Source organism: Apiospora marii (genome assembly GCF_038362585.1).
Source record: "Apiospora marii strain CBS 49790 chromosome Unknown utg000011l_segment0_segment0, whole genome shotgun sequence".
Taxonomy (NCBI): Eukaryota; Fungi; Ascomycota; class Sordariomycetes; order Amphisphaeriales; family Apiosporaceae; genus Apiospora; species Apiospora marii.
Genome location: NW_027117382.1, coordinates 4,545,884 through 4,569,638, shown reverse-complemented (window position 1 = coordinate 4,569,638; position 23,755 = coordinate 4,545,884). Strand labels below are relative to the sequence as shown.

The 23,755-nt window shown below is 57.3% G+C and overlaps 8 protein-coding genes across 8 annotated transcripts; 3 read left to right on the top strand and 5 right to left on the bottom strand.

The window, feature by feature from the left end:
* Window positions 1–335: 335 nt before the first annotated feature.
* On the bottom strand, window positions 336–1,703 carry PG985_014584 (uncharacterized protein; the record flags this gene model as incomplete). Its single annotated transcript, XM_066834350.1, has 1 exon — window positions 336–1,703. One exon carries the CDS (start codon window positions 1,701–1,703, stop codon window positions 336–338), a length of 1,368 nt encoding a protein of 455 aa, XP_066679090.1.
* Window positions 1,704–2,420: 717 nt separating this feature from the next.
* Window positions 2,421–5,874, bottom strand: PG985_014583 (Bifunctional cytochrome P450 reductase; the record flags this gene model as incomplete). The annotated part of the gene is made up of 4 exons (XM_066834349.1): window positions 2,421–3,505; window positions 3,583–4,923; window positions 4,991–5,279; window positions 5,356–5,874. The coding sequence occupies 4 exons, from the start codon at window positions 5,872–5,874 to the stop codon at window positions 2,421–2,423; spliced, it is 3,234 nt and encodes a 1,077-aa protein (XP_066679089.1).
* A 2,131-nt stretch (window positions 5,875–8,005) lies between these two features.
* On the top strand, window positions 8,006–9,883 carry PG985_014582 (caib baif family enzyme; the record flags this gene model as incomplete). The annotated part of the gene is made up of 3 exons (XM_066834348.1): window positions 8,006–9,266; window positions 9,332–9,573; window positions 9,671–9,883. 3 exons carry the CDS (start codon window positions 8,006–8,008, stop codon window positions 9,881–9,883), a joined length of 1,716 nt encoding a protein of 571 aa, XP_066679088.1.
* Window positions 9,884–10,110: 227 nt separating this feature from the next.
* Window positions 10,111–11,692, bottom strand: PG985_014581 (uncharacterized protein; the record flags this gene model as incomplete). The annotated part of the gene is made up of 2 exons (XM_066834347.1): window positions 10,111–10,986; window positions 11,063–11,692. The coding sequence occupies 2 exons, from the start codon at window positions 11,690–11,692 to the stop codon at window positions 10,111–10,113; spliced, it is 1,506 nt and encodes a 501-aa protein (XP_066679087.1).
* Window positions 11,693–13,561: 1,869 nt separating this feature from the next.
* PG985_014580 (uncharacterized protein) lies at window positions 13,562–15,154 on the top strand (the record flags this gene model as incomplete). The annotated part of the gene is made up of 1 exon (XM_066834346.1): window positions 13,562–15,154. One exon carries the CDS (start codon window positions 13,562–13,564, stop codon window positions 15,152–15,154), a length of 1,593 nt encoding a protein of 530 aa, XP_066679086.1.
* Window positions 15,155–16,127: 973 nt separating this feature from the next.
* PG985_014579 (uncharacterized protein) lies at window positions 16,128–16,946 on the top strand (the record flags this gene model as incomplete). Its single annotated transcript, XM_066834345.1, has 1 exon — window positions 16,128–16,946. The coding sequence occupies one exon, from the start codon at window positions 16,128–16,130 to the stop codon at window positions 16,944–16,946; it is 819 nt and encodes a 272-aa protein (XP_066679085.1).
* Window positions 16,947–17,269: 323 nt separating this feature from the next.
* PG985_014578 (uncharacterized protein) lies at window positions 17,270–17,824 on the bottom strand (the record flags this gene model as incomplete). The annotated part of the gene is made up of 1 exon (XM_066834344.1): window positions 17,270–17,824. One exon carries the CDS (start codon window positions 17,822–17,824, stop codon window positions 17,270–17,272), a length of 555 nt encoding a protein of 184 aa, XP_066679084.1.
* A 1,697-nt stretch (window positions 17,825–19,521) lies between these two features.
* PG985_014577 (uncharacterized protein) lies at window positions 19,522–23,641 on the bottom strand (the record flags this gene model as incomplete). Its single annotated transcript, XM_066834343.1, has 7 exons — window positions 19,522–19,661; window positions 19,716–20,186; window positions 20,292–22,200; window positions 22,268–22,327; window positions 22,469–22,871; window positions 22,930–23,250; window positions 23,307–23,641. The coding sequence occupies 7 exons, from the start codon at window positions 23,639–23,641 to the stop codon at window positions 19,522–19,524; spliced, it is 3,639 nt and encodes a 1,212-aa protein (XP_066679083.1).
* Window positions 23,642–23,755: the final 114 nt, after the last annotated feature.

The following is a 23,755-nucleotide window of genomic DNA, read 5'->3' as shown; positions in this document are numbered from 1 at the left end:
ACGGCCTACGTGAGATTCGTTCCGAGATACATTTGATTACTGATTAGGATCGGCTCAGCTTGTTCACGTAGTACTTAGTCAAAGGCGAGGTCAATACAATACAGAGAGAGACTGGCGAGCCGAGTTCCTTCTTGGATTCACCAGAGGGGGTGGTGCCGCCTACAGTTTCACTAAAAGATATATGTATTGGCTGGAGATTTCGAATGTATTGCAATATCTACCATATTATAGACCCATCACTTACCTTTCATACTTACCTTGGTTCTCTACTTTTACTGTCTTGCTACACCGTAAAGTCAGCAAACCGGACCAACAACGAGATTCTTACCTCCTTTCTACTTCCCCGGCGTCTCTGAGGATTCAGACTGCTGCTGCTGCTGCTGCTTCTCCATATACTCCCGGCGCTTCTTGCCAGCCACCGCCGGCAAGTTAGGCCGCCGCGGCTCGTAGAACCGACAAAAGAGCGTCTGTACGGGGTCGACGAGGGCCGCGACGTCGTCGGGGCCCCAGCGCCCCGAGTGGCAGTCGCGGATGGGCCAGGGGTTCGCCATGCCCGGCGCGTCGCCCGCGGGGACCGAGAAGATGGTGTTGGGGTACCGGACCGCCAGGAACGACATGACGAGCTCCTCGCGCCCGACGTAGAAGCCGTTGGCGCCCATGTCCTCGACGCTCTGCATGAACCGCGCCGCGTAGTTGAGCATGCCGAGCGGCGAGCCCACGACGCTGCCGCCCAGGAAGTGCAGCGCCTCCCACGACTTCTCGGGCCGCAGGAAGGCGCGGTGGTTGACGTCGACCGGCGGGCCCGGCCGGGTCGGGTCCTCCGGGTCCTCCGCCTCCTGCTTGAGCTCGTACTCGCCGACGACGACGCCCGTGTCGCCCGCGAAGGCGGCCGAGCGCGCGACCTTGGCGTCGTCGATGAACTCGGCCGCCACCTCCTCGAAGCCCGGGTCCTGTTGGTCGACGACGATCCAGCCCGAGTCGTAGAACATGAACGGGCCCCGGCCGCCGAACGGCGCCCGCTGCACGCCGTCGAAGATGCAGTAGGCTTTGGAGTTGAAGGCGGCGCTCAGCCGGTCGACGTTGTAGCGCGGCACCGGGCCCGTGTCCTGGAAGCGAGCGAAGAGGTCGGGCTGGGTGCGCTTGAAGTTCTCGTGCTGGTGTAGGTTGTTTGGTACGTCCCACACAGACTCCCACGGCGTAATGACGTGCCAGTGCGGGTCGTTCGGGCGCATGGCCGCGATGGTCTCGCGCATGCGCTCGTTGGTGTAGAAAATCACCATTTCGCCCGTGTCGGCCAGCTTCTGGAATCGCCCCAGGTACTCGTCGAGGGGGCGGCTGCTCTGGCTCTGGCCGTTGGAGTCGTCCGGCTCCCAGGTGAAGGTGGTGATGATGGTCGGCGCCCCCGGGCGGATGGGCTCGGCGACCGATGGGCCCTCTCGCCACTGGAGCGGCTCCGAGACCAGGTAGTCCTTGGAACCGTCGCCAAACCCCAGGAACATCTCCTTGTTCCACTCGGCAACCTGTCGGCTGCCGGGGACGCGGTGCGGCTGCATGTAGGAGCGCGCGTCCAACTTGGCCGGCTTGGGAAACGCGAGCACCGGCTGGTCTATCGGTGTGATGGGTAGATCATGGTCCATGAGAGCCCTCTCACGCGGAGTGGGCGGCTGCGCCTCGGCGTCCGCGTCTCTCTTATAGCTCGTCATACTTACCTGGAAGTCAAATACACTTACTTTCTTTTTTCGAAGGGATATATCTCAACAACAGCAAGCTTGATGAGCGCAGTCGATGGCGAATGGGGTTGTCGATGTTCGTGATCTACATGGCGATGATGGCGATTATGTATCGTCTATCGACAGATCGTTTTACCATATCTCTCCACAATGTGATTGCTCCATGTCTCGGAAGTAAGTCGCTCTACTATGGAATTAGGTTGAAAACAAACGGTATGTTTGGTACATAAAGGATCGATGCTCGACATGGCTGGGTACACAAAGACCCTTCCTTGTTCTGGGACTGGGTGACAGGGACTATGTTGATATTCTCAAGAGCAACAATGCCTCCTTGTCTCCCTGAACTCATGAAATCCCAGCTAGCGCAAGTATATCGACGACCTTGGTCTCTCGAATCCCTCGCCATTGGGTAGATCAGCGCATGTTGCATGCTGTTTCCTAAGCAGTCTGTGAAGTTCAGGGGTCACGACTAGACATTTGTAGAATCATTGGCAATGGACAAGGACGCGACGCGTTCCGTTGTATTATGAACTTTGATTCTCAAAATGATATATAATATGGCATGCCGAGTATAGCTTCTCTTGGTATCTAACTATATTGAAAGACGTCATCCCCTTTCCCTCATCTATATGTCGAACGCCCAGCACCACCCACCGCTCTAGGTACTATGTACATTCAGTATCTATATACTTAATCAAAGATATCCGCAATAAACCGCTCATTCCGCATCCGCCCCTTAAAATCCTCCACATCCTCCTCCGTGACCTCCTCGCCCCGCCCGCGCCGCCGATCCATAACGATCTGCGAAGCCGCCTGCCCGACGCCCTTAGCCATATTCCCACTGCCACAGACGTAGAACCGGGCGCCCTTGTCCCACATCTCCAGCACATCAGCACAGTCATGCAAGAGGCGGTCCTGCACGTAGCGGCAGCCCTCCGACCGGGCCTCGTCGCGGCTGAACGCGTACCGCACGTCCACGGCGCCCAGCTTCTGCCACGCGTCGAGCTCGTCGCCGTACAGGCGGTCGGCGCCCGCGGACCGGCACCCCACGAACAGCACGGCGGGCGCCAGCTTGGCCTTGTCCGCGCCGCCGCGCTCGCGGACCAGCACGGCCCGCTCCTGCACGAAGGCGCGGAAGGGCGCGATGCCGGACCCGGCGCAGATCATGACGATGGGCGTCGCCTCGGGGTCCGCCGGCAGCCGGAAGTAGTGGTTGGTGGACCGCACCGCCACGAGGGCCTTGTCGCCCTGGGTCAGGCTGCGGAGGTACGTGCCCGCGACGCCCACGAAGCGGCTGGTGGTGCTGGACCACGACGGTTCGTCGATGACGCTGTACGTTAGGGCGCAGGTGGTGGGGCTCGCCAGCGGCGACGAGGAGATGGAGTAGTACCGCGGTCGCAGCGGTGGTAGGAGGGCGAGGTATTCCGGGAAGGGCATGGTGCACGTGGGGTGTTGCTCGAGCAAGTCCAGGATGGTCATGCGGGTGGCGGCGATCTTCTCCTTGAAGGCCGCTTCGTCGGCGGCCAGGGACAGCAGCTGTGCTTTATCCTCCGCGTCTTGGGTCGATGCCGCAATGAGTTCGAGTTCCTTGCGCGTAACCGGCTGGCCGATCTCGACGTAGCCCCGCAGGAGATCGAAAATCGAGACGCCCTTTCCAGTGGGGAGCGTCGTCGACCCGCTCTTGTTAATGGTGATGATGCCGTCCCAGGGCAGCCCGAAACGTTTGACCACCCTGCGCACCGTGTCTTCGGGGTTTAGGGGCAAGACCGTCAAATCTAAATTTCCAATCTAGTTAGCAAGTGTTCAGAAGAAACGAGTTGTACAGGAATATTATCCCATCATCACTACTTACAGTCACCACTCGAGTAAGTCACGCCCTCGGGCAACTCGAACTCAATCTGCCGCTTCTCAGACGCCTCCTCGTTGGTCAGCTTCTTGGTACTGGTGACGGTAGCCCACTGGACATTCTGCTGCAGATGCGCCGCGCGGTCCGCCTTGGAGACATCCATCTCGATGGTCGGCTTCATGGGCGCATTGTCAGTCTTCTTGGCGTCGGACGAGACGTGGGTCCACAGCTCGTTCGCAGTCCACGCATCCCAGTCGGCAAAGATGTCGCCCATCTTGGCGTCGGTCGACCCCTTGGCCGTCAGCCGCTCGCCGCCGGCCTTGCTCATCAGCTCGTCGAGCAGGGTCGGGATGCGCTGGTACGTCGCGGTCCAGTCGCTGTTGCCGCAGCCGAAGACGGCGTATCTGACTCCGGCGAGGGCGTCGGGGGCGAGGTGCTCGAGCCAGGCGATGAAGCGGGCGGCGTTGTCCGGGGGTAGGCCTTCGTACGAGGCCGAGATGATGACGACGGGGGAGTCGGTAGGCAGCTTGTCGATGGCTGAGTCGAGGTCATTGACAGACGCGTTGATGCCGTGCTGGGAAGCCTGCGAGGCAAGCTTCTGCGCGAGCGCCTGGCAGGTTCCGGTGTTGGAGCCGTACAAGACCGTCATGCCGACCGGCTCATCCGAGTTTGTTGCCTTGGCGTCTGATTCCTGTTTGATGTCGTCCGGCACGTCCACCGTCTGAAGTCGGTGCTGCAGGCCCGTAGCGGTAATCCCGGACCGCAGAGACACCTCGATGTTGAAGTCTTTGGGCTTGATGGTCAAGCTCTGAACAATCTTCATCTCGTAGTCGGGGTCGGCGAGCTCGACGTTGAAGTTCTGGAGAATCATGGCGATGCAAAGCAGCGCTTCTTGCCACGCGAAAGCGCGGCCGATGCAGGAGCGGACGCCGGTTCCGAAGGGCTTCCACGCGTTCTTGGGCAGCTTCTCGAACTTGCCGTCCATCATGCGCTCCGGGATGAACTCGTTGGCGTCGTCGCCCCAGACCTTGGGGTCCGTGTGGATCTTCATGAGATTGCAGATGATGCTCTGCCCGCGGGGGATCTCGTATCTCCCGCCGCCGATCAGTACGAAGTCCTCGGTGTTCTCCGGTCGGACGGCCCTCTGGAAAGCGGGAGCCGTAGGGTTAAGGCGTAAAGTCTCCCTTAGCACACCGTTGATGTACTTCAGGTCTCGCAGGTGCTTGGCCTCAATCTTGTCCTTTCCAATCACCCGATCGACTTCCTGCTGCGCGGCGAAGAACGTTTTGGGGTTCTTCAGCATCAGGAGGAAGGCGAAACTCAGTAAGCCAGAGGTAGTCTCGTGTCCTAGGAGGAGTTAGATGCGTTCATCGTCGGGGAACATCAGGAGAGGGAAAAGGTTTGAAGAACTTACCGGCAATCAGAAATGTCTGCATGTTAACAGCGATCAATCGATCACGCATCGTTTCGCCGGTTTTGGGGTCTTTTCCATACAGCATGGCGTTCATCAAATCCTTCTTCTCAGTCGGGTTCTGACGCCGGTGGTCAACAACCTCTTGACATATCTGGAACTGAAGATCAGAGTCCTGCTTCAGCTGCTCCTTGTATGATGGGATCAGCGATTTCAGCATCCCGCCTAATTGGTTACTGTTGCTCCGTTCCGTCAACAGATTGTTCATCGACTTGACGAACGGATGCATGTCCTATTGCCACCACGATTAGTCATTCGTCATGCACAACGACATAGGCATAGCCAGTCGTAGGACGATGGATGCTTACTTCCTGGTAGAAAGAGTTGAAGCGGTAGTCCATGGCACAGAGGGCGATGGTGTCGAGGGTGAGCCTCGAAAAGTCCTCGGGGGCGAGGATGCGATGATTGGGCCCTTGCCTTGCCCATTTGAGCACCATTTGGCTAGCGATGTCGTGCATCTCGGGGAACATGTTCTCGATGGCCAGCGGGCCGAATGCCGGCAGGAGGATGCGGTGCGCCTGCGCCCAGTCATCCCGCTTCTCGTCAATCGCTCCGAAGAGGCCCTCGGCGCCCCGGACTTCGGGGCTGAAAGGGCCCTCGACCAATGGGCCCGACACCAGCTTGTAGAAGCGGGTCTCGTCGCATAGCTCGTCGAACAGCTCAAAGCTGCCGACGACGACTTTCTCGGAGCCCATGACGTTGAACTTGACGATGGGGCCGTATATTTCCAGGAGACGGCCAATGGCAAAGAAGGGCACCTCATCCTGCAAATCGAGGATGTTGCCGATAAAGGGAAGCCCGGCAGGCGAAGGTATCGGTTCCGTCATCGTGGATGTGTTCAGCCACGAGGGGTATATGTAGTGGGTTGCTGGTCTAAAGGGATCTCGTTCGTGTGATATATAAGTAAACCCCTAAGTTAGACGGTGATGGTTGATGAGACTTTGAAGACAGTGATCAAAGACACAGTCCTAGTCCAAGGGGGGTTGGTGCAGAGCTAAGGGTATATATCCTCGAGCCACGATGTGGGCTGGGATGCACAGGACCCTTAATAATCTCAGATACAGGTGCATGGGTGGCAGATGTCAGATTCGGTTGAAACGACAAGTCGCCGGCGGAGTCTTTGAGGTGGGATGTGGAATCACGGCGTTGCATAGGCACCGATTGAGCGGAGCCATCTTGCGAACGTGGCGGGCTGTCCTGGCGAAGCTTACGTTTTGTCGGCCAAGCCGCCTTTCGCTCTGCAGAGTCGCGGGATCGTATAGGCGCGGAATCGTATAGGCTGGAGGCTGCTCAAAGCAATAAACCACACTGAACCGTGCTCTATGTACGACATCGAGCTGTGGCAACAGATGTAGCTAATAATAATGATGATGAATGTCAAATGTGTTCCTTCCACACCGCCAAAATACGATACCGACGTTTATGGAGGTAGGTTGCATATTTTGGTTCGTCGAAATGATTGCCCTTGTTGCGCTAAGTACGCTAACCAACTTCGCGTTCGGTTTCGTTCCTGCCTTCAACAGCACCGCCTACATACTTAAGTATCCCATTCAGAATCCTGCAGGAATTTCGGTGCATGATCAACACAACTAGATGCGCTGCTGTACCCGAAGACCGCAGGCAGAGTTCAATAATGTAGATTTGATGACTCCTTTTCGCCCTGAACGGCTGCTTACTCTGGTGCTGTTGATGTCACATTGCATCTGTAAGAAGACAAGGTGCGCTGGCCTTGGCATCCATGCTGAACTGCCTCCCTAGCTCCCCAGTTTGTCACTGCGGGTCGCGAATTCTGGACCGCGTAGAAAAAGGCACTGCACTTCCAGCAGTCGAAACTGAGAACCAAGAACAGGCGGGTGAAGCCGCCAGCATCCCGACCAATAAGTGCATACCATCATCGATTTACATAGATGTGGATAAGCATTCGGACTTTTCATGTGAGTGCGTGCCTCGGTATTCGGTCTCGATCCTGTGGTGTTCTGTCTCTTCAGTTGTATTGTCTTGACATTTGATCTGTCGCTGGAGCAGTGCACCGCCGCGGTGCTTGCGTCTTGCGTTGCTACGTTGCTCTCTTCAGCTCCTTGAAAATTCTGACAGTGGTCAGGTCATGCATATCTCCAACCATATTCCAAGAGCTGAAGGCTTCAGCTGGTGAAACTTGCTCGGCCTGGGCCGTCTGCAAATAAGAGGTTTACTGACAGGCTCTACCGATAGGCGGGCCCTTTCAACCCCACCAGCTTGCTTCTAACCATCCAATCTAACATACTAACCTTACATCCACCCACATTAGAACTCGACTACGCTTTCTTACATCTTCTATGAGCTCAAGCCAAGACTACATCAGAAATTGTGCCGCTTGGGTCAAGTACGCGCTTGTTCTGCATTGCTCAATAATATACTCAATTGGGCAACCCATGTGGAAGAAGGGATGTCAAGTGTGTGCATAGCATACCCTTTGACCTCCCATGCCAGGGGTAGCGCTAACACCGACTCCTTACACCAGTAGCCCAGTCGTTCGAACAAAATAGCCTGGTGAGAAGTCACTGCCGCGAGAATATAGGTCACCCAGAAATCCCAATTTTGGAATGTTTGCCTTTACTGCGGGTTGGTCATTACTCCCATGCATACTGAAAGTCTTGTGCTACCAACAAAGTCAAAGGTCGCTCGACTTGCCGGGCTTACAATTGCCCCCGATCTGACCCCGCGCCTGCCATTTACGGCATTCCTATCTTGTCATTTAGGGATCCCATTCAGGCAATATTGAAATACCCCAAAGAGACAATTCGACTCTTGGAGCCAGAAGTAGGAGATGGTAGGTCCATCTTAAAAAATAACTGGAAGAAGTCAAATATGTAGATAGATCACTTCAGATGCAACCCATTGGTGAAGTTACTGTAAGTGATTACAATAGACCAGACAGAGTACATTGAAGGTTTGTCAAGAACTGCAAAACCCGGAATCATGGAGCCCTACACCATCCACCAAGAAGCCAACCGCATCTTCCGCGACGTCCTCCTGCAAGACGCCCGCCTCGGCCTCCCGCCCGAAGTCCGCGCCGCCGCGTCCCGTACCACCTTCGCAACAGCCACCACCATCGACCGCCCCTTCATCCCGGTCCCGACGAAAGTGACCGAGTGCAGCACGGCGCTCTGGGCGCTGCTAGCGACGCATGCCAACGCCATCACCACGCAACGGTTCGGCCTGTCGGAGGACCAGAACGTCGTAGTCGACAGCGACGCCGCCACGGCCTTCACCTTCTCCTTCCTCCTGGTGAAGCTGGACGGGAAACCGCTCGTGGGCGACCCGGACGTGCGCGCCCGCCTCCTCCGCGCCGACACCACGCAGCAGGCCCAGCCCTGGCGCCGGCTCTGCACCAATATCTACCAGTGCGGGGACGGCCGCTGGTTCCACCTGCACGGCGGGCTGGACGCGAGCCCGAGCCTGCGCATGCTGGGGCTGCCGACGCACCGGCCGGATTTGGGAGATGACACGGAGGTCATCGCGCGGTACGCGGACGCGCTGCGCGAGCGGGTCGACGACGCGGCGTGGCTCGACCTCGAGTGCAACGAGCACTGGCGCCAGGCGGGGACGCTGTGCCTGACGGCGCAGGAGTACCGCGACAGCCCGCAGGGCCGCGCCGTGGGCGACGACCCGCTCTACCTGATCGAAGAATCGGACCTGGACGTCCTATCCGCGCCCGTCCCGTGGCCGGCGCCGGCGCCGCAGCAGACCTGCCCGAACCCGACGACGACGAACAAGAGGCCGCTCGAGGGCATCAAGCTGCTCGACCTGACGCGCGCCATCGCGGGCCCCACGATCGCGCGGCTCGCCGCCCTGTTCGGCGCGACCGTGGTCCGCGTCTCGAGCGCGCCGCTGCCGGAGCTGACGGCCCTGCTGTACGAGAGCAACCTGGGCAAGCGCGACGTGGACCTGGACCTCAAGACGGACGAGGGGCGCGAGGCGCTGCGGCGCCTCCTCGAGGACGCCGACGTGGTCCTCGACGGGTACCGCCCGGGGGCCCTCGAGCGGCTGGGGTTCGGCCCCGCCTTCGTCCGGGGGGTCGCCCGTCGCCGCGGCAGGGGGATCGTGTACGCGCGCGAGAACTGCTACGGGTGGGAGGGGCCGCTGGCGCACCGGAGCGGGTGGCAGATGATCAGCGATGCCGTCACGGGGCTGGCGTGGGAATTCAGCAAGTTCATGGGCGTTGAGGGGGAGCCTATCGGTGAGTTGAGCGGACGATGGGTCATCAAGAAAGGGTTAGTGTGAGCTAATTGCGAAACACGATAGTCCCGCCTCTTCCCAACTCCGACTTCCAGACCGGCATCGTCGGCTGTCTGGCCATCATGAACGCCCTGGACCGCCGCGCCAAGAAGGGCGGCAACTACCTCGTCTCAGTGTCGCTGAACCAGTACAACAGCTTCCTGCTCTCGCTCGGGCTCCACGACGCCGCGGTCCGGGACGAACTGCTGAACATGTGGGACGGGTTCAAGCCGCGGCATTACGACGACATGCATCGCATGCTGGCCATAGTCAGTTTCCCCTTCTTCTTCTTCTTCCTTCTCCTCCTCCCCGTCTCACCGGTCAAGGTGTGGTTGGTGCCTGCCTGATGCTGACCTCCACCCACAGTTCAACCGGGAGCTTCCCAAGAAGGCCCCGTCGCTGTTCGACCCGAAGCACATGATGTCCATGGAAGTCGAGCTCGGCGTCGAGGGCGAGGTCATGGACTTCCTGGGACCACCTGTCGCGTTCGACGTCACTCGTCTTGGGTACGATGTGGGCAGTTGTGAGAAAGGAAGCAGTAAAGCCGAGTGGCCAACCCAGGGAGGTGGAGGGATATGATATGCTGTTGACAGTGTGAACGCCTCATTTTGGATATCTTCGGGTCAAGCTAGAGCTACAAATCGTATGAATTTACATAAGCAAGTACATCCCAAACTAAACAGCGCTGTATGCATACAACCCGGGGCATCTATCGGGGAATTGGGCAATGCATCGCTCTCGTTGGACTCCCCCCTATCCTCACCAGTGCGACAAAACCATAACTGGAACACAACCATGGGAAACGACTACGGAACCGGAGGTTTGATCATCACCTGGTCCGCTTCGTCGTCGTCGAAGCCCGCCCACGTATGGTCCTCGCCACCTCCTCCTCCTTCGTCTTCTTCTTCGCTATCCGTTATGTCAGAGCCGTCGTCGGGATCACCCATATTCACATCGCTCGCGGGTTGAAAGACGGGAGCGGCAGCGGCCCGTCCGTTGGTCAAACCTGATGTGTACTGTGGGTAAGACGACGAAGGGGTGGCCTGCTGTGGGTAAGATGAGGGAGGGACAGATTGTGGATACGACGAGGACGGTGTGGGCTGTGGATGGGCTGACGAGGGCATGGTGTGATGGTTGTAGTTAGGAGTAGCGGGCGGCGGCGGCGGCCGTCCTGAATTGTGATGCTGCGTGTGTTGTGGTGTTGGCGGCGGCTGTGGTTGGCGTGGCGGTGGTGGTGGTGGTTGCTGTTGTTGCACGACCGGGGGTCTGGCGGTCTTTCTAGGCCTCTCCGCATCGGCCGTCGCGAGAGCAGCCTGCCATTGGAGCAGCTCGGCCTTCATCCTCCGCCGCGACTGCGCGTTCCAGGCCCTCGCCATCCGCACCTTGTCCGCAAACGACTTGACGGAGCCGCTCTCCGACGAGGGCTTACCAAGGCTGGATAACGGCAACGGTTGGGTCGGGACGGACGTATGGGCAACAGTACCGCCTGCATATGAAGAATGTTGCGGAGTCTGGTACTGATAATGCGAGCCGTAAGGTGGCATCGGGCCCGGCGCCGGCTTTGTCTTGGGAATGTGCGACTTTGGCTTCCTGACCTTGGGGGCGCCGTTCCGGAGACCGCCGGCTCTACCAACCTGGCTCCTGATCATCTCATCATGCGAAATGGGTTCATTGGTACATCGCTATGCAGGAAAACATTAGTCAGACATTCGCCTTGAAATGAAAAGAAACAGGGGGGAAACCCCACGAGTAACTCACGCGATGTTGGTTTTGGTAGCAGCAGTTGGCGCAAGCGTGCCTGATGGTGCTCACGGCCAGGATCTCGGGGGGCGCCACCACGCACTTCGCATACGGCCCGTTCTTGAGGCGGCAATTGCGGCATGGGTTGGGGTTGATCTGCCCGCAGATGAAGATCATCATGGAAGAGAAGTCGTTGGGGGTCCTCGGGACGAACCCGCCGTTTTGGCGGTTGGGGTTCCATTCGATCTGCCGGATGGTCTTTTGCTCCGACAGCATGACCGCCAATGGATGCTGGGGCTGAGGCTGGTTCTTGAACTCGGCGGGGAGGGTCTGGATGGCCGTTTGCCATGCCGTGATATCGCTACCAATGGGCGCGGGCGGCGGAGCATCCGGCTCTTCGGCGTCGTCCTCTTCCTCCTCCTCTTCCTCCTCTCCCGGGTTCTGAGCTGCAGAGCTGGGGGTCCGACTTTGCGACATGGATTGGGTCAACGAGCCAGTCTGCGTCTGCGTCTGGGGCTGGGCCGAGCCATGTTGCATGGGCGAGTCGAACGGCGTCGACAGCACCCGCTGAGATGACATGCGCTCGGCCGCCGCCGCATCGGCTAAAGCGCCGAAGTCCTTGATGTCTGGAAACTTGAAGTCTTCCATGATATCCAACACCTGATCCTGTGCCACGTGATGTGGGGTATGCAGGTATGCAGGGGTCGCGGATACGCGGTTGTAGCGCGCGAAAGCGAGATAAAGAAACGCGTCTCAATCAATCCGGTTGGCCCGAACGGATTTGTCCCTTAACAAAATATCCTCCCCAAATCGTTCTAGTGTCATAACTTCATGGGCCTTGTCATGAAAAGCCCGTTAACTGGTATCAATCAATTCCGAACGCACCAAAGCCAGAGACGGGGATGGAAAATAGGTCGCAGGTATCAGGTAGGTCATGCCGGAAGTGTCGCATCAAATGCGCTAACTTGGTGTTATTGGCGGTCTCCAGCGCCCCGGTAGATCTTCGGCTCGGCGCTCTTCCAGGGTCCAGAAGCGCTATCATTATCCATTGCCATACTCTGAGCCTCGAACATCGAAGCACCTCCATGATCGCAACGATCCATACTCGTACCCAACATGACGAATTAACACTGGTAAAGCCTTCAGTGTATCCATAATCAAATAGTTTTCTATCGGTTAGCTTGATCTCGCTTTCTTTTCATTTTACTGGTGGACAAAGCAACACTGAAGCACTTTAGGAAGTGCTGGCTCTGGCCCGCCTAGCTTGGCCCGCCTGCCCCCTAACAACCAACCATCCACGCAACAATTCGACCAGCGTATCTATGAGATAAGATAGGGTCTTGTTTCGCCATATCCAGTTGTGTCACGATTACTACTGTTGAATGGTTTGATCGTACCTGCGGTGCTTGTCCAGCCAGAACTATATCCTATGAATCAATCATTGCAAAAGGCGTTAATTCCATAGGACTGTGGCAGTCATCCTACAGGAGCAGATTGCAGCATGCTTCGGCTCATCTCTGCCGGGAAAAGAGACCAACCTGCACAATTCGTATACTAAATCTTGATAGATTTGCTCCTCAGCATGTTGATTATCTCCTTTAAGCGAAAAGGCTAGTATCCGTGGTCGTGGTCCATGCTAAAGCAACAAGCACTGACAACTCGAGCGAGTTCCAGTGCTTACGCAGCTGCCAGCTAGCAAGGGAAAAGAAACGACATATCGGTTCATCACACCGGGGCTATACCTCGCTTACAAGAAATGTCCTAGCGATGTTGATCTCTCCCAGGATTCAAAACGCAGCTAGGTTAGTTCCTGTTCTTGCGAACGGGATGCACGCTAAATGGATCTTGGCTTGGAGGCTATTTGGAGGTTCAAATGGAGGAATCGATCGGTTTTCTTCTCTCAAGTCACGGTTCTGGCTGGGTAGCGGGCGGGGGAGGTGCCAAGTGCTGGGGCATTCTGGAGCGCTACTGCACTATCCCCTGCCGCCCCCTGACCAGTCCCACCTCCAAAAGCATCGATGTCTTCCTACGCCTACCTGCCTCTGGCAGGTGCTTGGAGTTGGTTCGACGGCTCTTTGGCATTCCGAAGCGATACTGCCGGATTGGTTGCAACCTCTACTTTACTGGCGAGATTGACCGTTGGTTGCAGAAACACGTAGGCAGGTTGTGAAATCGAATTGATGCACGTCTAACCCTGCCACACTGTTGAAGACACTAAGAATGTTGTCTCCGCTGGATGTTCCACTCGCAATCGTCATGGCCTGGCACCTATCCCAGGTATGCTGGCTACGGGGAGCAAAGCCAGCTGGCGCCAGCACCTGGACGGGTGAATGGATCAATCGTTCTAGCACTTTTCCAAAGTGCTAGTGAATACAGGATGTGAGGATGGATGTAAGTACATGATATTTAAGGGTCCAGAGCCCACAACTCCGACTGCCTCCACCCCCTTCTTTTCCACGCAGTGTTGTCGCGCTGCGTTTCTCTTCATTTGCGGAAGTTTTCGTGTAGGCGAGCAAAATGTCGGCACTTCTCCGCCCTGCGGTCCTTGGGCCGGTGCTTGCCCTCGTCAGCTATGTGCTCTACCAGATCCTGCGCTCATTCCGAAGCAATTTGCCCGATCTGCCCATCGTCGGGGCCAAGCCGGGCGAGTGGTTCCCCCTGCAGCGTGCAAGATGGCGGAACGCCATCAACATCAAGGCGACCCTCCAGCAGGCCTACCGCCAGTACCGGCACCAGGCCTGCCTCTTCCCCGTGGCCGGCGACTACGACTATGTCTACCTGCCCCGGGAGGAGCTGCAGTGGCTTCTCGACCAGCCCGACTCCAGCGTCAGCATGCACGAGCGCGCCATGGACATCCTCCAGACCGAGCACACCGTCATGGACCCGCAGCTGGTGATCAACCCGGTGCACCATGACCTCGTCAAGGGCGTCATGACCCGCGAGACGGGCAACCTGGTCCCGGAGCTGTTCGACGAGATCCAGCATGGCGTCGGCGAGTTCTACGGCTCGGAGCCCCGCGTCACCAAGGAGGTGACCGTCTATGCCACAGTACAGCAGCTTGTCTGTCGCATAACGAACAGGGTTTTTGTCGGCCTCCCGCTGTGTCGCAACGAGGAGCTCTTAAAGAACGGCATCGCTTTTGCCATGGACATCCCCATCACGGCCAACATGCTCAAGTTCGTGTGGCAGCCACTGCGGCCACTCGCCGCCTTGGTGCTTGCATTGCCGAACCGCATCCACACCAATCGATTCATCGGCATTCTCCGGCCCGAAGTCGAGCGCCGCGTCGCCAACTACGACGCGCGGAAAGCAGATCCGGAAACGAAAGCGGCTGAAAAGGTGCCAAACGACTTGCTCCAATGGTCCATAAACCAAGCCAAAGCCTCTGGGGACCCGTACCTGTGCAGGACCTATTCGCTGGCCTCGCGTGTGCTTCTGTTGAACTTCGCCTCCATCCACACGTCCTCGTTCGCCATGACCCACGTACTGTTTGACCTCGCCGCGAACGACCCGGCGTACATCGAAGAGCTCCGCCGCGAGATCAAGACGGTCCTCGCCGAGAACCACGACGTCTGGGACAAGCGGATCCTGCAGAAGATGCTCAAGCTGGACAGCACGATGCGGGAGTCGGGGCGCATGAACTCGATGGTCACGTTCGCGACCTCGCGCCTGGTCGTCGACCCCGAGGGCATCACCACGCCCTCGGGCGTCCACATCCCGCCGGGTGTCGTCGTGAGCGGGCCGGCCTACCCGGTCTTCCACGACGAGGCGATCTACCCGGACCCGCACACGTTCAAGCCGTTCCGGTTCGCCGAGATACGGCAGCAGCCGTCAGAGGGCGGGGCTGCCGGGGAGAAGGGCACGTACGTGCAGCGGGCGCGTCAGGCCTTCGCCACGACGAGCCCCGAGTACGTCGCGTTTGGCCACGGGCGGCACGCCTGCCCGGGCCGGTTCTTCGCGGCTACCGAGCTGAAGCTCATGCTCGCTTTCATCATCTTGCACTACGACATCGAGCGCATAGAGCAGCGGCCGGGCAATACGTGGTTCGCGGCGAACCGGGTGCCTCCGATGAAGGCGACCTTGAAGGTGACGAGAAGGGCGGATATGTAACATTATGATTGCATCACCGCGTAGCACTCGGTCGATACTATTTAAATCAAGCGAACTCTTCATATGCCTTTTCCACCGTCACATATTGAAGCACCTGTGCATATTTCAGTTAAAGGGACATGATACTGGGAGTACTTGTACATAAGCCGTTCAACATCTTGGTAAATTTATACAAGAAAGAATTTAGCACAGAATTTGGGTCGAGGCAGAATAATGGCGCTAGTACGTTGTCTACGTCTTTTGGCCGTCTGCCCCGAGAGCAACGCGCCGAGCTGGGATCGCAATCGATGGAAAAGGGAATCGACCAATATTCTAGTGCCTAGGGTGATACCATCATTCGACCGTATCAGATTGCTCTGGTCTATAAACTGTATGGGGCTTTTTTCAATACGGACCCCTCAACCCGACAAATCTATGAAGACGTGTTGGAGTCCAAAGCAAAGCAAACCAACGCGCTAATGAGTATCTCTCACCTCCCTCGCCTGCTGCTAGAAAATCGAACCTCGTGGAAAGATACGAACCCAGTGGACAAAACCATCGTATATAGCTGATGATGAATAACCAAGTATATGTGTTGCGATATTAGACAGGGGTCATACAGGCAGCTGACAGGTGGGAGAAGTATGTCTTAGATTCCACCCCCTTTCACTTCGAGACATGCCGCCTTTGTCAGGCCAAGTCAAAACCTTCTGAATCAAAACAAAGAACCTTTATTCCGATATGCCTCTAAATAAGTTGAGACGGATCCGCCAGCGGCGTGCGTGGCGGACCACCATCGCCATACTAAGCGTGAGGAGAAAAACTTGCTCACCACCTATCCGCCGCCACATACGCCCCCGGCACGGCATCACATGTTGGCAAGGAAGGCTGGCCTCCCAAAAACCCGAAACTATTGGCAACGCAGATTGAGAAGGAAGATCATTCAGTCTATACGTAATCAAGCCATAACACACAAAGCGAGCAAAAAAGACAAATGGAAAACACCTTCTACGTCACCCGCCGCTTCCCCTGCGGCCACAGCGTCGTCTACGAGCACCCGGCCATCGTGCTGCGGAAGATGACGCGGGCGGGCCTGGTGCCCCGGGACCAGGAATTCGCCCAAGTGACGGTCCACCTCAGCACGAGCGACGACTGCGGCACGTGCGGCCCCGGCATGAAGAGGCCATCATCCACCACGACAAGCGTTAGGGATATCTCTAAGAAGTCCACCAATATTACAGCGATACAACAGACGCCGACGACGAAAAAGTCGCTCCTCAAACACACCTTTTGCTGCGAACACAACATGCGGCGGCCCATGCACGAGTCCGTCCTAGCCAAGCTGCGCAAACACCAAGTCCTACCCCCAGACCCCCGCGGCGCCGGGGACCCCATCGTGCTGGAAGTGGAGAGCTCGTACTGCGAGGCGTGCCAGGAGGCCAAGATGCGCGAGGTGCACGCCTCCCTCGACCAGCTCAAACACAACCTAAGTCCCAAAACCCTTGCCGCCACCATCACCAATAACGGCAACGGCGACAACGAAAACAAAAACAGCAAATCGTCGTGGAGCAGCCACCGGGAGGACGAGCTCCGCGACGTGTTCCACCAGCTCGAGGAGGCGCAGCTGACGGCGGAGCTGGCGCCGCGGCACTTCCGGGGCGCGCTGCGGGTCTTTGCCGACATTTGCGTGGCGGCCGTTGCGCCGCCCGAGCTGCTGCGGGCGTGGGCGCAGACGCTCACGTCCAACGACTACATGGTGACGGATCTGCAGCGGGCCATCGAAGAGAGGCTGGCGCAGAGCTCTCGTTGTTGAGCAGTATTGGGGAAGGGGCTTATGTAATTATGGCAATGTAATCGGAACTTATAACATACCACTGTATTAATACATCTTGTACGCAATATGTATCACACGAGTCACAAAAAGCATGAAGCGGAGCAGTGTTGTGCAGACCTCAAAATCGTAGTATTTCAGATTATTGTTTCATCCATCCATCCGATGACTCTTGTAGATCGTAAACCAAAAAGCAACGCGCCGTTCTATATGCATAAAGGGTTTTTTGTCGTTACATGATTGCATAAGTTTTTCCTTCAACAACCTGCTACATGAAAAACACGGGTTCCATGAAGCGTGGCAGTTTACTGCTGCGAATAGAGGCAGCCGACGGGCTCCGAGATGGTCTGGACGCGGGCGGCGATGGCGGTGCAGTTGGAGTTGCCGCCGGGGTTGGAGGTGCCGGCGAGCCAGATCTTGTAGGCGCCCTCGGCGTAGCCGGGGCAGGCCTGGAAGTCGGCGCCGTCGAACTTGAGGTGGCCGTCCTCGATGGAGAAGCCGGCGCGCTCGCCGTTGCGGACAATGGGCTCGGCGCCCGTGGTGTAGCCCATGATGCCCTGGCCCATGCCGGAGCGGTCGACGAAGAGCTGCTGGGGCGGGTTCTGGCCGTTGTTGAAGAGGAACAGCTCGCCGGCCTCGTTGAGGTGGAAGGTGGCGAACTCCTCCTTGGCGCCCTTGTCGCAGCTGGCGTCCTGGGCCGGGCCGTTGGCGAAGATGCCGCGGCTCGAGGCGCTCCAGCCGGCGTACTGCAGGGCAGTGCCCGAGGCGATGGACAGGACACCGAAGGTCTGGCCGATGGGGGTCTGGGCCGAGACAGCGGCGGCCGACGAGGCGGCAATGGCGAGGTTCTTGAACTGCATTTTGGTGGTGGTTGGGGTGGGTTGGTTGGTTTAAGGGTGGGTGAGATTAGGTGATTATTAGAATAAGCTGATTGGTAAAGCGAATGTGGTGATTGTTGAGGGTGGTGAGCAAAAGGAAAAGTCAACAATTGCCGGAGGATTCTTGATGCTTATATACTTGAAGATGGGGTGCTGTTGGCAGCTACACGATATGGGGTACCCAGCAGAATCAGGGGGGCTACGTAGAAGGGAGCTTCTGGAAGGGGCGCATTGATGCAATTGCTCACCGGCAATCGATGATCCCTGGGGTTGGCAGGCATCGAACCGCGGAAAGGTTCTTTGTGGATGAAGTCATCGGTTCATCTGGCTTGCACAGCCCGGCTCCACCAGGCCCGTATTCACTGGCAAAACTGGGGCGTCCGAGACCCCCCAGCGTAGCGCGACGGCTGCCAGCGAGCTAAATGGGGAGTGCCGACGAGGGGGATCCCTCGGCTTGGACGGCCAGTCGGGGCACCCTTCTGCACTCAGGAGGGCGCTATGCCAGAATCGTCCATCGGCTCCGAAAGCCTACTGAGATTGGGACTTCATGCGCAGAGGCTGAGAGGTGACGCACCGATCAGCCGGCGAATCGTCCTGTCCTCGCACGGTCCAAGGGGGTTGCAGTTGCCAGTTGCGTTGTCGCACGCCCGCCTCACCTCACCAGTCACCAGTTGCCAGTTCGTTTACGTGTAGAAGAGAGCCAGCCAGCCGCCCCATCCAAACCCGACCTGCTTGCAGCAATGGATTGGGCCAGCAATATTTCTCCAACTTCCCTCAATAGCACCTGCAAATCAACTCACATCGTCCGACGGCAACAAAGTGTAGGTGTAGCTATGCCTGAGCATTATGAAAACATAATTTCTTCTTTTTCTTTATCTCTTTTTTCCAGCCACGGTTGGGACACTGACACTCCATGATTGATGGAGAACCAGGCTCCGTGTCGGTGGTTTCTGTAACCTGTTGTCACCCAGCTGCCCAGCACCAAAAACCCGCCGTGACCCTTGGAAACCCCGCAAGCCTTCGATTCGATCCCATGACCCCACCGCCAACAGCTAGCCAGCGTGCCACAATCTCGTATCGGCCGGGTCGCTTGGCTCTTGGGCACCGGTTTTTCCTTCTCCTGGTCCCAGACAGACTAACCATGACCAGGCACGATCCTCTGCTGGTACAAGTACGATTTCTTCTTGGCTCTCGGGGACCACGGGGGTTGTTGGAACTTGGGGGCTGAAAGCGGGCCGCCAGCACATGCATTCGAGAGCTCAGAGTTGGTTGTTAGGCCTCTCGCTTGGGATCTTGCATGGCATGCCTTGGATGCAAAGTCATGCAACGGTAATGGCTAATATCCCGAGCCTACTTTTCAATCATGCAACGTCCCTTTCTCGCATCACCCCTATTTCTGCAGCAATCAATCAGCACTTTATTCCAACGCCCCTAGAGCGGTGTGTTGCCTTTCTTCGTATTTCTAGACAGCCCCAACAGAGCGACCGATTGTTGCATCTAATAAGATCATCCAATATGGTAACACCTCGATCCATTTCCGGAAACCGGACAAAAAAATGTGTCATGTTTTCAACTCGAGGCGATCTGATCACAATTACCATATACTTTCCAACAAGAGTCGAATTGATTGTAACCTCGATATACATGCAAACTCCCTACAAAGCGACCTTCTATAATCCCTAGTTCACTTGCATCCAGCCCTGCGCCCGGTGCGACAAGTGGGCCCGCAACCAGTTCTCCGCCCCCCGGATATGACCTCCCACGCAACTCTCCAGATCCAGCGGGATGTCGAAGTAGTAGTCGGGGTACTTGATGACGTCTGCCATGATGTTTTAGCTAACAACAACTCGGTTCCTGGTAGGTTATAACTTACTCGTCACGTCGTACACCTTGTCCGACTCAACAGCAGCGACCCAAGCCCCCAGGCCGTCCGCGTCATTGTGCGCCGCCAGCTCCGCCAGGGAGATCATGGCGACCGGCTCCAAGGGCGGAGCCCGCTTCGCAATTGCGTTCTGGCCGCGGAAGAGGTAGATCCCCGCGAGGTTGACCGTGTCGGGCGTTTGGGCCCGGAGGCTGGGCGTCATGTCCCGCCCGCCGTAGCCGCGCCTTTGCTCGACGGGCCCGGCGCGGAACATGTAGTCGTGGAGCACGAAGCAGTCGGCCGGGATCTGCGTCAGCTCGTCAAACTCGTCCACGATTCGGCCCACCCGCCGGATCGTGTGCGCCACGAGCTGGATGTTGAGCGATCCGATCCCCGAGTGCACCCTGTAGAATTCGGACGTCGCGTCGCGGCCGGCCAGCCAGCCCAGGGTCTGGAAAGGGGCGGGGTGGTGCTCAAGGTAGACTGATGGTGGTGGTGGTGTCACCAAGTCAGTAATCTAGTCTAAACATCGAAAGAGGGAGAAATAAAGAAAGAAAGAGAGAAAAGGACGGGTAGCCAAGTACGTACATGATATGTCATATATGATATTGTCAATAGCAATGTAAACGCCAGTGTCTGGATTATCGTGCGATCGAAGCTGGCTCCAGGTGAGTAGTAAGGGATTGTCGGGCTCCTTCGTTACGCTCACGGGAGCGTCAGGTCTTAGACCACCGATCCGATGAATTACCAGCTTCATCCAGGTCTCGTCGGTGATTTGGTCGTGGACCAGGTATCCCGGGTTCTGGTTGTTTTGGGCCAGGACGGCCTTTCTTTCCTCGTCGGTCGCGCCGGACAAGAACGTCGTGATGTTGTAGACCCAGGCCCCGTCCGTCTTGTAGAGATCGCGCGAGAGGGTGCCGTCAAACTCGAGGAGCTCGCTCTCGATATACCACACGTGCAGGCAGCCCACACGCCGCGAAGGTTGACTTCTGATGGTCCGACGAAACTCCACGACGTCGGCGTCGCCCGAGCCGACCTTCAACACCTTGCCACAATGCCATGTGTCGAGTACCCGGAGCTGAGCCTGCCAGCTACTGCCATGTTGCCCGTTCACCCCGACCGGGATGCCAGAGGGGTCCCAGACTTCGGCCACAACGTTGGAAGTGGGTATGATGATCCAGTTCCGAGTCGCGACTGCGTTGATGCTCCAGTAGATATCGGGTTTCTTCGGCCGCGGCTCCTCGAACGGTATCTTGGGGCTGCCCTCGACTCCCTCCCTCGGGAAGTCGGGTTCCGGCCAGGGCCAGTTGTTGGGGGTGAGTGTGAGCCCCGCCACGCTCAGGGAAGCGACCGATTGATTGACGGCGAGGTAAGCGGCGTCCCGGCTGTAGGTGGGGATGTCGAAGTTGAAGTCGGCCCATTGGTCTACGGCCCCGGTCTGCTGGCTCTGGCGCTGGCGGGCAAGGTCCTGGTAGCAACTAACGAGCGCCATGACCCACGATCGGGGCGCTAATGTGGAGAGGATGCCCATCGGGAACAGCATATCCGCCGCGTGCTGGAGGTATTCATTCGGATGCTGTGGTTGGTGGCCCAAAATGTCGGGGAGCCTACTAAGCAGCAGCTTCTGTTTATTATAGTGGATCATAGTCTTCGGCTTGATTTGTTGCCAGTTCGCCATTGTGGCGCCGTAATGTTCTCTTTGAGTTTGGAGGAGCTGTTCTGGGAGTTCCAGCATGGGAAGTGATGCGGCCATGAGGAGGTGCAGCAGCCAGTAGACCCTGTAGGTCATGCGTTCCGTCTCGTAGGTCGGCTCATTGGGTGCCGTCGCGTAGCGCTCGGTGTTGCTCTTGACGGCGCGTAGGCAAGAGACGCAGCTTCGAAAGTCTCGTCGTGCGTGGTGTTCGCGGAACATCTGTATGGTGTTGCGCAACGAAGACCAGCCCCAGAGGCTCTTCTGCCATAGAGCAAGCTCGTCGCAGAACCACGGTCGTAGCTGCGCCATGTGCTGCATCCGATCCCGTAGCGCCTCGCGAACCTTTAGCAGCGGCGCCCGCAGCTCATCCACCGCCGCAGGTCTCCTCTCCGCCACCTGGGCGGAATGAAACGAAAAATGGGTAGACCTTGTGTGCTTGTAGACAGTGCCGTAGGAGGCGGCAGGCGGCTTGAGGGCGTTACGGCCCTTCTTTCCTACCACGTCGGTCCAATACTGGTCTGTGAAGAGAAGCGCCGTGAAAAAGGCGGGAATCTGCCAGTTGAACTCGGTGCGGGTATCATACCAGACTGCCTTTGCATCCAGTGCATCTCTCGGCGCTTTGCCGTAGCTTCTTATGGCGCCGGCTCCCTCTTCTTCTTCGATAACTGACGTAAAGGACCTCCACCGGTGGACCTCGCCCTCGTGTAGGTCGTCCGCGAATTCGTGGAAGTTCACCCCGGGCCCCCCCAGGAGATGCTTTTCAAAGGAGATGCCTAACTCATTCAAATTATCATCTCCAAGAAACTGTCGTTCGTGGACGCGATTGATTAGCCAAATCAGACACAGGCGGTCTTTTCTTTTCTAAACTGACCGGTTCATTGGGGCTCATATCGACCCATCTGTCATAACGACGCTGGTTGCCGACTGCATGCTGCAGCTCGCATTAGTAGTGCCCCAAACGGCCAGTTAGACAGCAGCTCAGCACCAACCATCATTTCATGTATCAACTGCAACACATTCGATCACGTCAGTTCCAATCCCGGACTTCTGGAAGGGGTGGGCACTCTCTCACCGTAATTGCTGTATCAAATCTCAGGAGGCTGGTCTCTGCAGGGGTGAGTGTACCTGGTGTAGTTTCACAAAGGTTACGGAGTAGGGAGGAGTGCAAGGTCACGATACTGGCACCGGTAAAAGTCGGGTCGTTCTTCCGGCTGGGGTCGTCGGCCGAATAGGTCACTCCCCTCCAAGCCATACTGCTTTGTTCGGCGTCCAGCTCGTCGGTGAAGGAACAATGGGCAAAGCGAGTGAGCTCTGTGAATCGTTGTCGCGCGGCGGCCTCGTAAACGGCACCACGGTCGGGCATTGCACTCAAGGGCCGTGCTTGCAGACAATATTCCTGGATTTCCTTTGTCCACGATGCCGGGATCGCGGAGCCGTCCATTTGGACCATTTCCCCGAACAGGATTGTGTCCAGCCTATGTGGACTGTTAGAAAGAAGCTGTTGGCTTGCGGCCTTGGTGGAGCACTGCTTACCATTCATCTCTTCCTTTAATGAGTGTGTCCAATATCCTCTGGCCAAGCTCGATTACGATTCTCAGTTCCTTCCAGATCCTTGGGTCTTGAGCTGTCCATTTGGAGATATGCGGTGTCGTCTCGTTGGGGCGAGCCTTTTCATCCAAATCCAACCAGTTCTCCCTCTTCCAGACATCGAACCACCCGCTCTCGTCGATGGCGAAGAGTTGGCTTTCAAACGCTCGGTAGTTCTCTGCACCGTTGTAGTTGGCCGAATGCCCGCCGTGAAAGGGTAAGTGGGCCATGTACTCACTACAGCCCTCGTGGTCAGGTTCGACGGTACTACGTGTTAAGAAAAGGGGGTGATCGCCCCAGAGACAGGTGGCGGCTACACTTACTTCAATGCTCCCAACTGCCACATCTTCAGGCCCGAAGCCCTAAAGAGCTGGATTTTTTCGGTGTGGAACAGGTTGTCTAGCGATTTCTCGTCCGGCATGTCCAGAGGTTGTGGAGGGGGGAGGTCATGGCAGTGCAGTGGATCGAGGCTAGGAAATAGCGGCGCGACCCCGGAATGGTACTGGCCATCACCGAAATCAACCGGCACGTCTTTGAGGTCAAACCTTGCTGCCCAAGGAGAAGGTGGCAAGTGAGGTGGTGCATTGGCAGAAGCTGGGGCACTGCCTGCTTGTTTCCCGGCGCCGGGTGCAAATTTGGGAGGAAACTTGGCCGACATGATGTGAGTCTCGATGGAAAGAGAGATATCGGCTCGACAAACGCAGTGTCAAACTCCAGAGCTGCTTCGAAGGAAATATGAATAAACGGTAAGTCGGAATTGTGCCACAGACTT